Consider the following 15,281-nt stretch of genomic DNA (forward strand, 5'->3'; position numbering starts at 1 on the left):
GAAGTTGCTCTGGGTGAGTCAGTGAGTGAGTGGTGAGTGAATGGGAAGGCCTAGGACATTCCTGTACACTACCATGGACTTTATAAATACTGTACCTGTACAATTAGGCTATATTCAATTTATAAAAAATATTTTTTCTTCAATAATAAATTAAACAGTGTACTGTAACTTTTTTATTTCATAAAACTTTGACTATTTTTTAATAACAGCTTAAAGCACACACACAGTATAAATTTGTATAAAAATATTTGCTTTTTTCACATCCTTATTATATAAGCTTTCTTCTTTTAAAAAAAAAAAAAACCTTTTTGAGACAGGGTCTCCTTCTGTCGCCCAGACTGGAATTCAGTAGCTTGAACAAAGCTCACTACAGCCTGAACCTCCTGGGCTCAAGGGATCCTCCTGCCTCAGCCTCCCATGTAGGTGGGACCACAGGTACGTGCCACTATATCCAGCTAATCTTTTTTATTTTTTGTAGAGATGGGGTCTCATTTTGCTGCCCAGGCTGGTCTTGAATTCTTGGGCTCAAGCAGTCTTCTTGCCTTAGCCTCCCAAAGTGCTAAGATTACAGGCATTGAAACACCATGCCTGGTTTTGCTTTCTACTTTTTAAACTTTTTTAATGAAAAATGAAGACATAAACACACACATTAGTCTAGGCCTAGAAAGGGTCAGGTTCATTAATATCACTGCCTTCCACCTCCACATCTTGTCCCATTGGAAATTCTTCAGGGGTCATAGTATGCATAGAGCTACAGCTGTCATCTCCTACAACAATGCCTTCTTCTGGAAAACCTCCTGAAGGACATGCCTGAGGCTATTTTACAGTTAACCTTTTTTTTTTAAAGTAAGTAGTAGTATACTCTAAACCAGGTCAGGCACAGTGGCTCACACTCGTAATCCCATTGATTTGGGAGGCCAAGGCAGGAGGATGGCTTGAGGCCAAGAGTTTGAGACCAGCCTGGGCAACATAATGAGAACTCCATCCCTACAAAAAATTTTTTGGAAATTAGTGAGGCACTGTGGTGCATGCCTATAGTCCTAGCTACTCGAGAGGCTATGGTGGGAAGATTGCTTGAGCCCAGGAGTTTGTGGTTACAGTGAGCTATGATCACGTCATTGCACTCCAGCCTGGGCAAGAGAGCGAGACCTTGTCTCTAATTAAAAAATAATAACAAAAGTATAGTGAACATATAAACTAGTAACAGTTTATATCATTATCAAGCATTATGTACTATACATAATTGTATGTGCTATACTTTTATATGACTTGCAGTGCAGTAGGTTTGTTTACACCAGCATCACCATTAGGAGTAATGCATTACATTACAATGCTAAAAAAGCTAAGAAGTCCCTAGGTGATAGGACTTTTTCAGCTCCATTATACTCTTATGGGACCGCCATAGTATAAGCAGTCCATCGTTGACCAAAGCATTGTTATGCAGTACATAACAATGAATATATATGAATATATATTCATTCACTGGGTTAGACAGAAACCTGATTAGTTCTCCAGGCCATAGGGACTCAGGCTCACCTCAAATTTTGCTGCAATCATAAAGGCAGTAGCACCAAGGAGTTGTAACTTATCCTTCCTGCATACTGCCTTCATCAGGTAGAGATCCACCAGTTTCACTGCCAAGTACAGGGTCTCATGGGTCATCTCAAAGGACACCTGGAGGAATACACACATGACACAGATTTGCATATTATCCAGCTCCAAAGTCACCTCCAGATAGATCTAACTACCTGGACTGTGTGCAACATCAGGAACAGTCCTGGCTAGCTGGGACTCTGCTACGAATGCAGAAACTGCTTTAGCTAGGTTCCTGTGTGTATCTCCTGTGCCTCTGAGGACACTGGCATTATCTATCCTTACAAATTTGGGTAGTAGATATGCTATTAAAATATATCAATTGAGAGCAGATACCAATAGAACAATTTGGAAGTGAGCTCAAAGACTGGAGAAGCCAAACTGGGATTAAAATATTAATAATATAACTCCCTTCCCTTCTTTTTCTTTTCTGATTTTATTTAGGTTCTCTCTCATTTTTTTCTTAGTCTAGCTAATTGTTTGTCTATTTTACTTATTGTTTCAAAAAACCAACTTTCTGTTTTGTTAATCTTTTGTATTTTTTTAGTCTCTATTTCATTTTTTGGTCTCTATTTCATTTGGTCTTTATTATTTCTTTCCTTCTGCTAATTTTAGGTTAAAGCAGTTCTTGTTTTTCCAGTTCCTTAAGGTGCCTTGTTAAATTGTTTGATATTTGTTGATTTTTAAAATAAAAATTTGCTATAAAATTTCCTCTTAGTACCACTTCTGTTTTATCCTGCAGGTGTTGGTATGTTGTATTTCTATTTTCATTTGTTTCAAGAATTTGATTTCCTTCTTAATTTCATTGACCGATTTGTCATTCAGGGGCATGTTTTTTAATGCCCATGTATTTGTACGGTTTCCCAACTTCCTCCTGCTATTGATTTCTAGTTTCTTTTTCTTATTTATCCTTCACCAACTCCACAAAACCATCTCCTATAACCCTGGTCCCATGGTTTGTGCTGGCCCATGCAGTATCTTTCTGCAAATTAGAAAAAAAGTACCTTCTTTGGGTGAATGAAGCCCTTCAAGCATATATATTATCAAGTAGATAATACATTTATATGAATTAGCCAAAGGTTACTCCTGCCTCAGGGCACAGCAGTCCCACAGCCAGGATGTACAGTTTGGCAAACAAAGTGTGAGCTAGATTTTATTGGCGGCTTCGGCCTTGGCTAGAGACCTTGTGTAGGCATAATTTGCACAAGAGTTCCACCCAATTTTCAGTGCTGCTTCTTCCTCACAACACCTTGGGTTCTTAGGATTCAAGAATAAAATCTGTCCTTATCCAACAACTCAACCAATGCGTGAATATTCTCTTTAACATCTCCACCAAGTAGTTGTTTAGGTCCTGCCATACAAACCTCCAAATATAGCCCAATCTCTTTTTGAATGGCTTTGATAGAAAATTATTCCTTATATTGAGTGACATTACCCTCCCCATAAGTTTCACTTAATTGGACCTCCTCTTGGATAGGTTACTCTTAATGACTGGTACCTAGATGATCAAAAAGTAGGTCAATGAGAAGCACTGGAGAAACTGAGGTATATTTTCACGGATGAATAATTATCAGAAGATGGTCCAATATAATGGTTCAGCAATATATTATATTTACATATATATATTAAATTTTTGAATAACAGAAATACCAAGAAACAGTTCCTACTGTTTCTGGAATATGGCCATGGATCTACTGAGAAATCTGTTCTGTGTTAGTTTCCTATTGGTGCCTGATATAGTTTGGCTGTTGTCCCCTCTAGATCTCATGTTGAATTGTAATCCCCAATGTGGGAGGTGGGGCCTGGTGAGATTGTGTTTGGGTCATGGGGATAGAGCCTGAATGGCTTGGTGCTGTTCTGGCAACAGTGAGTTCTTGTGAGATCTGGCTGTCTAAAAGTGTGTGGCACTTTACCCCACCCATTTGCTCCTGCTTTCGCCATGAAGCTCCTGCTTCATCTTCTACCACAAGTACAGGCTCCCTGAAGGGAAGTCAAGCAGATATCAATACCATGCTTATATGGCCTACAGATCTGTGAACCAATTAAACATCTACTTTTTTTTCTTTTTAATTTTTGTAGAGACAGGGTCTCGCTATGTTGCCCAGGTTGATCTCAAACTCCTGGCTTCAAGCAATCCTCCCCAAGTGCTGGGATTACAGGCATGAACCACCATGCCCAGTCAAGCCTCTGCAAAAGAAAAATAAATATTGGGACCCCAAAATCACTAAGCTAAAGAGAAAAGTCAAGCTGGGAATTGCTTAAGACAAATCTGCCTTCCATTCTATTCAGTCATCCCTCTGCTCAATGAGATAAATGCATACCTGATTAGCTCCTTTGGTAAAGCAACCATTTGTCTCTTATCTACATATGACCTGGAAGCCCCCTCCCCACTACCAGTTGTCTCACATTTCCAGAGTGAACCAGTGTACACCTTACAAATATTGACTGAAATCTCATTTCTCCCTAAAATGTATAAAATCTAGCTGTGCCCTGACCACCTTGGGTACATGTCATCACAACCTCCTGAGGCTGTGTCATGCAAGCAAAATAAACTCTCTAAATTGACTGAAAACTGTCTCAAATATTTTGAATTAACACCTCTTTTTAAAGTAAATTACCCAGTCTCTGGCATTTCTTTGCAGCAATGCAAGAATTGCCTAACACAGAAAATTGGTACCAAAGAATGGGGCATTGCTATAAAGATACCTGAAAATATGGAAGCAACTTTGGAACTGGGAAGCAGGCAGAGGATGGAAGCATTTGGAGTGCTCAGAAGAAGAGAAGAAGAGGAGGGAGTTTGAAACTAAAGGAATGTCAGGAGAAAGGGATGGGAAGAGCCCATGCATAAGAAAAGTAATGACTACCATGTTAAGTATCAAGAAATTACAGTCAGGTGATTATGAAAAATAAAAAGAGGCTAGGAATGGAAAACAGCAGTTCTCTAAGGATAATGCCTCTGTGAGCAAATGCACAGCCGGTGCTTGCATATCCTCTTTCTAGTACCTCACATAGGCACTTGGCCACTTATGCATGCATGCATCCATGCATGTTGGTATCAAGTGGTAACATCAAAGTGTATGCATTATATCTGAATGAATGGTTAAAATCTAGAGTCAATAAATATTTAAAACAGCAGCTGTGTCACTTGTAGCAATTTTCCTTCCTTGAATGTAAGGCGAAACCCTTCTAACATAACTCTACCACTTGGAACCACATAGAACAAGTCTAATCCTTCTTGTGGCAGGCCTTTAACTACTGAAGATACTTATTATGTCTCCTATAAATCTTTCCCACTCTAGACCAAATAACTGTACTTCTTCTAACTATTCTTCACATGATATGTTTTTCAGCCCCCTCAGCATCAGGCTCCAAATGAGAGTCTTTGTGCTGGTCAGAGTACAGTGGCAGTGCTCTAGGTAATTTCAAGCAGCTACAACAAATGTGGACAAGAAGCCCTTCAGCACATTAGCAAGATTCTCTCCTTTCTTCACAAGTGCCTCTGGTTAGAACACTTTCAATTATTCAGAAACAACTGCTCTCCCTCCCTAGAAGTAGGTAAGAGGAAATAATAGGGAAGTGACAAATCAAAACTATAGAACATATAAAGAATACTCTTATTCTTGCACTAGGAGACAAGTCTGACAAAATCCACCTCAAATTCCAAAACTCAAAGATCACCTACAAATACAAACAAAGAAAATCAACCATATATATATATATTTAAAAAAACAAGTAATTTTTAAAGGAGAAAAGTCCTGAAGAATCAGAGCAAGTGTCTGTCTATGACACTTGCTCTGAGTTCTTTTACTCCAAAGAACTGGAATATACTTTTAAAGAGTAGACCCTCAACAAGGTCTGAGAGGACACTGAACCTATGAAAAGAGAACATTCTGGGACCCAGAAAGACTGATTTCTGATGAAAAAAGGGACTAATTTAAACAATGTAATGGAGGCAATGAACAGCATATTAGATATTGCCAAAACCAAACTGATTATTCCAAAGGCTACCTTAACATATTCTCCAAGAATTAAGAGATAAAAGAAAGTTGAAGATATTGAATAATAACTTGAGGGAATAAATTCTGGACACACACACACACACACACACACACACACACGGAGAGAAAAGGCAGAAGGGTAATAATGTCAAAAAATAAAAGATAAAAATTTATCTGAGTCAAAGAAAGAATGAACTTTTAGATTGAAGGGACTCACAATATATCAGACAAAATTAAGGAAAACAGGTTTACATCTAGAAATGTCAAAAATAATTATCCATAGGGAAGATAATGTATTAAATAATAATAATCTGGATCTAAAAGCCTAGACTATTTTAACTAAAACCAGAAGAAGATAAAATATGCAAATTATCTCATCTTACTTGAGGGGAAATTAACATACCAGGTCTATTTAAAGAGTTGGTTAACTAAAGACTATATTCACATAAAAGGATATCATGCAGCAGTTTAAAAGAATACGGTAGATCTATACTTATATGGAAAGATGACCAAGGCTTATTCCTAAAAAAAGCAGTCCAGAGCAATGTGTACAGCATAACCTATTCATATTAGTCATACAACCAAATATCATATAACCCACACCCACTAAAAGCTATATTTCATGTATTGCTCATATAACTTAGGATTTTAAAAGAAAAGATAGTTAAAAAAAAAAACTTTAAAAAAAGTGATAAGACACACAATAAAGGATCTGTAAGGATACACCCTAAACGATTTATAGTTGCTAACCCAGAGTTAGGAGAAAAGGATTATTAAAAACACACACACACATATGAACACTTACACATATACACTGTGAACAACTGTAAACCTGAAACAGCCAATCCTTCTGGATGGATCCTCGGTGGCTAACTGGGCCTAAATTTAAAATACAGCCAAGTGACCATTTGCTGACTAGAGGTCATATAGATGCTCAGAGGTCTACAGAAAACTCACACCTTTTTAACTTTGAGACTTTTGGAATTCATCTGCATTGGCCAATCAGGGCTCAGCTATATCAACCAATCAGAACTCAGCTGTGTATACCATATACCAATCAGAACTAAGTAAATTTGAATATTTCATTTGCATGAATATACCTAATTGGCAACCTGGGTGGGAACTTGGAAAACCTAAACGCTTAATTTTTTCTCAGGAGCACACCTTTGTTTTACACTAAAGGTTGTATCTCCTGGTTTGCAAACTGTTCACTGGAATAAAGTCTCTTTCCTCAAAATTCCTTTTCAGAGAACTTTCATTAACAATGCATATTATAAGCACATATTAATTTTTCAGTTAAAATATTATATAGGTCAGAGAGGTAAAGGTAGGATAGCAGAGGTAAAGAAATGCCAGGAGAAATTAACTAAACAATAATATTTGTGAGTAGTTACCATACTACTCTTAGGCTTTGATAAATTAGAAAAAATAAATTAGCATATAAATTATATAATTATTAAGCCAAAAATTAATATAATGATCATTGTACCCTATATAGAATACAGTTCTTCAGTGAATCATTTATAAAAACTTATTATATCTAAAACCATGAAGAAAACCTTATTAACTTTAAGAAAGAAATTATCATTCAGGTCACATGTTCAATACACAATGAAATAAATCTAGAAATTGACAATAAAAGGATAAATCAAAGAAAAGGAACATATTTTTAAAATGTTTTGCTTTTAAATAAAATAAGGAACATTTTATCATATTTATTTTTAAAAAGGAACATATTTTAAGCACTAAAAAAACAAAAAACAGGGTCAAAGAGGAAATAAAAATTGCAACTCCAGATTATTGAGAAAAATCAAGAGAGCTACAACACTATTTTTCAAAACTAATGGGATATACTCAGAACTATACTTAGAAGAAAATGTATAGCTTTGGATCTTTTGTTATTAAGAAAAAAGCATTCAAGAAGTAGGGAAAACAACAAAACAAACCTTAGTAAAACAAGAATAAAATAAAAATAAAAGCAGATGTTAAATGAATTTTTAAAACAGAAAATGTATACATTTATCCATGAGCTGGTTCGTTGAAACAACTAGATGATTTTTTTTTAAAAACTGTTTGTGAGGAAAATTGAGGAAAAGAACGTTATATATATATATGAATGCAACATGTGTGAGGAAGATAACACATCACATACACTATGAATGAGAAAATTAGTCATTATAAAGGGTTATAAAATGATACTATGTACAATCTATGATATAACAATACATCCAAGAAATGGATATGTTTTTAGGCAAATATAAACTACAAAGCCCAGTGCGGTAGCTCATGCCTGTAATCCCAACATTTTGGGAGGCTGAGGTGGGTGTATCATTTGAGGTCAGGAGTCAAGATAAGCCTGGCCAACATGGTAAAATCTCGTCTCTACAAAATACAAACATTAGTCAGGCAGTAGTGGTACCCACCTGTAATCCTAGCTACCCCAGAGACTGAGACAGGAGAATCGCTTGAGCCTGGGATGCGAAGATTGCAGTGAGCTGAGACTGCGCCACTGAACTCCAGTCTGGGCAACAGAGTGAGACCCTGTCTCAAAAAAAAAAAAAGACTTCCACCAAGATGGCTGAATAGGAACAGCTCTGGAGCGCAGTTCCCAGCAAGAATGGTGCAGAAGGTGAGTGATCTCTGCATTTCCAACTGAGGTACCAGGTTCACCTCAATGGGACTAGTTGGACAGTGGGTGTAGCCCAAGGAGGGCAAACCGAGGCAGGGTGGGGCGCTGCCTCACCTGGGAAGTGCAACAGGCTGGAGGACCCCTCTCCTACCCAGTGGAGGGCATTGGGGACTTTCCGGCCACTCCAGCTCTCTGGTTCAGATACTACACTTCTCCCACGGTCTTTTCAGCCCACAGACCAGGAGACTCCTGCCCGGCCGACAAGTGCCATGGGTTTCCAGCACAGAACTGGGCAGCCATTTCAGCTGGCACTGTGGATTTCCAGCACAAATCTGAGCAGCCACTTTAGCTGGCACCTAGAACACCTGTGAGACAGAGCCACTCATTCCCCTGAAAAAAAAAGGGGGGCTGAAGGCAGGGAGTCAAGTGACCTGGCTCAGCGGGTCCCACCCCCACAAAGACCAGCAAACTGAAACCCACTGACTGGAGATATTTGCAGCCAGCACAGCAGTTTGAACTGGACCCAGGTTGGTCGAGCTCTGTCGGGGGAAGGGCATCCGCCATTACCGAGGCACTCTACCATTACTGCGGCAGTCCACCATTACCAAGGCAGTTCTAACCTTACCTGTGTAAACAAAATAGCAAAGAAGTTTACACAGCAGCTGGGCAGAACCTGTGGCAGGTCAGCAATGCCTCTGCAGGCAGATTGTGACTAGACTCCCTCCTTGCTGGGCAGGGCATCTCTAAAAAAGGGCAGCAGCTCATCAGGGACTTATAAAGCCCCACCTTCCCGGGACAGAGCACCTGGGAAAAGGGGTGGTTGTGAGTTCACTGCAGCAGACTTAAACATCCCTGCCCAGCAGCTCTAAAGGGAGCAATGGAGCACTCAATACAGCACCTGAGCTCTGATAAGGGACAGACTGCCTCCTCAAGTGGCTCCCTGACCCCCATATATCCAAAGAGACACCTCATACAGGAGAGCTCCGGCTGACATGTGGTGGGTACTCTTCTAGGACGAAGCTACTAGAGGAAGGAACAGGCAGCAATCCTTGTTGTTCTACAGCCCCTGGGGGTGATTCCCAGGCAAGCAGGGTCTGGAGTGGACCTCCAGTAGACCTGCAGCAGAGGGGCCTGACTGTTAGAAGGAAAACTAAATAACAGAAAGAAATAGCTTCAACATCAACAGAAAGGATGTCCACTCAGACACCCCATCTGAAAGTCACCAACTTCAAAGACCAAAGGTAGATAAATATACAAAGAAGGGAAGAAACCACTACAAAAAGGATGAACTCACCAAAAACCAGAATGCCTCTCCTCCTCCAAGGGATCACAACTCCTCACCAGTAAGGGAACAAAACTGGATGGAAAATGAGTTTGATGAATTGGCAAAAGCAGACCTCAGAAGGTGGGTAATAATAAACTCTTCTGAGCTAAAGAAACATGTTCTATCCCAATGCAAAGAAACTAAGAACATTGAAAAAAGGTTGGACAAAATGCTAACTAGAATAACCAGCTTAAAGAAGAACATAAACGTCTTGATGGAGCTGAAAAACACAGCAGGAGAACTTCGTGAAGCATACACAAGTTTCAATAGCTGAATCGATCAAGCAGAAGAAAGGATATCAGAGATCAAATATCAACTCAATGAAATAAAATGACAAGGCAACATTAGAGAAAAAAGAGTGAAAAGAAATGAACAAAGCCTCCAAGAAATATGGGATTATGTGAAAAGACCTAATCTATGTTTGATCGGTGTACCTGAATGTGATGGGGAGAATGAATCCAAACTGGAAAACACTCTTCAGAATATTATCCAGGAGAACTTCCCGAACCTAGCAAGACAGGCCAATATTCAAATCCAGAAAATAACAGAGAACACCACAAAGATATTCCTCAAGAAGAGCAACTCCAAGGCACATAATCGTCACATTCACCAGGGTTGAAATAAAGGAGGAAATGCTAAGGGCAGCCAGAGAGAAAGGTGGGGCTACCCACAAAGGGAAGCCCATCAGTCTCACAGCGGATCTCTTGGCAGAAATCCTGCAAGCCAGAAGAGTGTGGGGGTCAATATTCAACATCCTTAAAGAAAAGAACTTTCAACCCAGAATTTCATGTCCAGCCAAACTAAGCTTTATAAGTGAAGGAGAAATAAAATCCTTTACAGACAAGCAATTGCTGAGAGATTTTGTCACCATCAGGCCTGCCTTATAAGAGTTCCTGAAGGAAGCACTAAACATGGAAAGGAACAACCAGTACCAGCCACTGCAAAAATGTACCAGTAGTAAAGACACAATGAAGAAACTGTGTCAACTGTAATGTGGTGCTGAGAAGAATGTATATTCTATGGATTTGGGATGGAGAGTTCTGTAGATGGCTATTAGGTTTGCTTGGTCGAGATCTGAGTTCAAGTCCTGGATATCCTTGTTAATTTTCTGTCTCGTTGATATGTCTAATATTGACAGTGGAGTGTTAAAGTCTCCCACTATTATTGCGTGGAAGTCTAAGTCTCTTTGTAGGTCATTAAGAACTTACTTTATGTATCTGAATGCTCCTGTATTGGGTGCGTATATATTTAGGATCGTTAGCTCTTCTTGTTGCATTGATCCCTTTACCATTATGTAATGCCCTTCTTTGTCTCTTTTGATCTTTGTTGGTTTATAAAGTCTATTCTATCAGAGACTAGGATTGCAACTCCTGCTTTTTTTTTTTTCTCTCCATTTGCTTGGTGGATCTTCCTCCATCCCTTCATTTTGAGCCTATGTGTGTCCTTACATGTGAGATGGGTTTCCTGGATACAGCACACTGATGGGTTTTGACTTTTTATACAATTTGCCAGTCTGTGACTTTTCATTGGGGCATTCAGCCCATTTACATTTAAGGTTAATATTGTTATGTGTGAATTTGATCCTGCCATTTTGATGCTAGCTGGTTGTTTTGCCCATTAGTTGACAGTTTCTTCATTGTGTCGATGCTCTTTACCATTTGGTATGTTTTTGGAGTGGCTGGTACTGGTTGTTCCTTTCTATGTTTAGCTACCATTTGGTATGTTTTTGCAGTGGCTGGTACTGGTTGCTCCTTTCCACGTTTAGTACTTCCTTCAGGAGTTCTTGTAAGGCAGGTCTTGTAGTGACGAAATCTCTCAGCAATTGCTTTGCCATAAAGGATTTTATTTCTCCTTCACTTATGAAGCTTAGTTTGGCCAGATATGCAATTCTGGGTTGGAAGTTCTTTTCTTTAAGGATGTGAAATATTGGCCCCCCACTCCCTTCTAGCTTGTAGAGTTTCTGCCGAGAGATCCGCTGTGAGTCTGATGGTCTTTCCTTTGTGGGTGACTCGACCTTTCTCTCTGGCTGCCATTAGGATTTTTTCCTTCATTTCAATCCTGGTGAATCTGACGATTATGTGCCTTGGCGTTGCTCTTCTTGAGGAATATTTGTGGTGTTCTCTGTATTTCCTGGATTTGAATGTTGATCTGCCTTTTTAGGTTGGGGAAGTTCTCTTGGATAATATCCTGAAGAGTGTTTTCCAACTTGGATTCATTCTCCCCGTCACATTCAGGTACACTGATCAAGCATAGATTAGGTCTTTTCACATAATCCCATATTTCTTGGAGGCTTTGTTCGTTTTTTTTCACTCTTTTTTTCTCTAATTTTGCCTTCTCGTTTTATTTCACTGATTTGATCTTCTATCTCTGATATCCTTTCTTCTGCTTGATCGATTCGGCTGTTGAAACTTGTGCATGCCTCGGAAAGCTCTCCTGCTGTGTTTTTCAGCTCCATCAAGTCATTTATGTTCTTCTCTAAGCTGGTTATTCTAGTTAGCATTTTGTCTAACCTTTTTTCAAGGTTCTTAGTTTCTTTGCATTGGGTTAGAACATGGTCTTTTAAGTCAGAGAAGTTTCTTATTATCCACCTTCTGAAGACTGCTTCTGTCAATTCATCACACTCATTTTCTGTCTTGTTTTGTTCCCTTGATGGTGAGGAGTTGTGATCCCTGGGAGGAGAAGAGGTGTTCTGGTCTTTGAAGGTTTCATCCTTTTTGCGCTGCTTTTTCCCCATCTTCATGGATTTATCTCCCTTTGATCTTTGAAGTTGGTGATTTTGGGAGAAATCTCTGAGTGGATGTCCTTTCTGTTGCAGTTGGAGCTGTATCTTTTTTGGTCTGTAGAGGCGCTGCTGGGCTGCCTCGGATTCAGTCAAGTTGCTGGGTGGGAGGTCTTCCCCTGGGGTTTTTTGCAGGTGAAATTAGCCCCACCTTCCCAATGGTGTCTCTCCTTCCCTGAGCTCGATCTTTCTGGTTGGGGTCAAACTGGTGTATTCGTTGCCAAGCTCTCTGGAATGCAGGCTTCAGTTTGAGTTTTGTGGGGGGTGGGGCTTGCCAGGCCTTATGACCTGTTTCCCTGCTTTCAGCTCTGCCTCTTTCTATGGGACAGTTTGTTCCATCCCACTTCACTAGTCCAAACTTCTGCCCTGGTCTGGCTGACAACTTATAGCACCAGGCAGGAGCCATCACTCAGATTTGCATCGACAACCCATGGCACCTCTCACTCTGGCAGGGCTCTCATGGACCATGGGTTGCAGGAGGGATGAGGTAAGCACAGGACCAGAATCAGAGCACCGAGGCGGTTAAGTCCCCTGATCCCTCAAGTCGGCTCCATGTTCCAGGTGGGGACTCGCCCCGTCCTGTCTTGGTTCATTCTCCCTGGGCAGCTCTCACCCTGCTTTGGCTCCCTCCCTGGGCTACTTTCAGAGTCCTTCCAGTCCCCCCAAAATGAACCTGGCACCTCACTTGGAATCATGAAGTCTTCTAGCCCTCTGCATCTCATTTGCTGGGAGCTGCATTCCGGTGTTGTCTCCTCTCAGCATCTTGGTGCCGTCCACCCCCTCCCTAACTCATTTTGCAAGACCAACATCATTCTGACACCAAAACCTGGCAGAGACACAACTAAAAAAGACAGGCCAATATACATGATGAACATCAATGCAAAAATCTTCAATAACATATTGGCAAACCAAATGCAAGAGCACATCAAAAAGCTTATCCATCACAATCAACTGGCTTCATCCTGGGGATGCAATGCTGGTTCGACATATGCAAATCTATAAACGTCATCCATCACATAAACAGAATCAAAGACAAAAACCACATGATTATCTCAATAGATGCAGAGAAGACTTTCAAAAAAATTCAATCACGCTTTATGCTAAAAACTCTCAATAAACTAGGTATCGATGGAACATATCTCCAAATAATAAAAACTATTTATGACAAACCCACAGCCAATATCATACTGAATGGGCAAAAACTGGAAGCATTCCCTTTGAAAACTGGCACTAGACAAGGGTGCCCTCTCTCACCATTCCAATTCAACATAGTATTGGAAGTTCTAGCCAGAGCAATCAGGCAAGTAAAAGAAATAAAGGGTATTCAATTAGGAAAGAGGAAATCAAATTGTCTCTATTTGCAGATGACATGACTGTATATTTAGAAGACCCCATCGTCTCAGCCCAAAATTTCCTTAAGATAAGCAACTTCAGCAAAGTCTTAGAGTACAAAATCAATGTGCAGAAATCACAAGTATTCCTATACACCAATAACAGACTTAAAGAGAGCCAAATCAAGAACAAACTGCCATTCACAATTGCTACAAAGAGAATAAAATACCTAGGAATACAACTAAGGACGTGAAGGACCTCTGCAAGGAGAACTACGAACCACTGCTCAAGGAAATAAGAGAGGACACAAACAGCTGGGAAAACATTCCATGCTCATGGTTAGGAAGAATCAATATCATGAAAATGGCCATGCCGCCCAAAGTAATTTATAGATTCAACGCTATCCCACCTTCTTCACAGAACTGGAAAAAGCCACCTTAAACTTCATATGGAACCAAAAAAGAGCCCACATAGCCAAGACAAATCCTAAGCAAAAATAACAAAACTGGAGGTATCACACTACCTGACTTCAGACTATACTACAAGTCTACAGTAATCAAAACAGCATGGTACTGGTACCAAAACAGAGATATAGACCAATGGAACAGAACAGAGGCAGCGGAAGTAACGCCACACATCTACAACCATCTAATCTTTGACAAAACAGACAAAAACAAGCAATGGGGAAAGGATTCCCTATTGAATAAATGGTGTTGGGCAAACTGGCTATGTGCAGAAAGCTGAAACTGGACCCCTTCCTTACACCTTACACAAAAATTAACTCCAGATGGATTAAAGATTTAAACATAAGACCTAACACCATAAAAATCCTAGGAGAAAACCTAGGTGATACCATTCAGGACATAAGCATAGGCAAGGACTTCATGACTAAAACACCAAAAGCAATGGCAACAAAAGCCAAAATAGACAAATAGGATCCAATTAAACTTAAGAGCTTCTGCACAGCAAAGGAAACTATCATTAGAGTGAACAGGCAACCAACAGAATGGGAAAAAAATTTTGCAAGCTACCCATCTGACAAAGGGCTAATATCCAGAATCTACAAAGAACTTAAACAAATTTACAATTAAAAAAATAATAAAAAAAAAAAACCTCATCAAAAAGTGGGCGAAGGATATGAACAGACACTTTTCAAAAGAAGACATTTATGAGGCCAACAAACATATGAAAAAATGCTCATCATCACTAGTCATTAGAGAAATGCAAATCAAAACCACATTGAGATATCATCTCATGCCAGTTAGAATGGTGATCATTTAAAAATCTGGAGACAACAGATGCTGGAGAAGATGTGGAGAAATAGGAATTATTTTTCCACATCTTCTCCAGTATCTTCAACCATTGTGGAAGACAGTATAGTGATTCCTCAGGGATCTAGAAATAGAAATACCATTTGACCCAGCAATCCCATTACTGTATATATATACCTAAAGGATTATAAATTGTTCTATTATAAAGACACATGTAAACATATGTTTATTGCAGCACTGTTCACAATAGCAAAGACTTGGAACCAACTTAAATGCACATCAATGATAGAGTGGATAAAGAAAATGTGGCACATATACACCACGGAATACTATGTGGCCATAAAAAAGGATGAGT

At 39.6% G+C, this 15,281-nt stretch overlaps 1 protein-coding gene across 1 annotated transcript in view; it reads right to left on the reverse strand.

The window, feature by feature from the left end:
• CCNB3 (cyclin B3) overlaps positions 1-15,281 on the reverse strand; it is a 79,456-nt gene that overhangs the window by 31,772 nt on the left and 32,403 nt on the right. The window contains 1 exon segment of the mRNA XM_012471695.2: positions 1,537-1,674. Within this exon segment, the coding sequence (XP_012327118.2) occupies positions 1,537-1,674 (138 nt within the window).

The sequence above is a fragment of the Aotus nancymaae genome, unplaced genomic scaffold (genome assembly GCF_030222135.1).
Source record: "Aotus nancymaae isolate 86718 unplaced genomic scaffold, 86718_ANA_hifiasm-v0.15.2.pri h1tg000058l, whole genome shotgun sequence".
NCBI lineage: Eukaryota > Metazoa > Chordata > Mammalia > Primates > Aotidae > Aotus > Aotus nancymaae.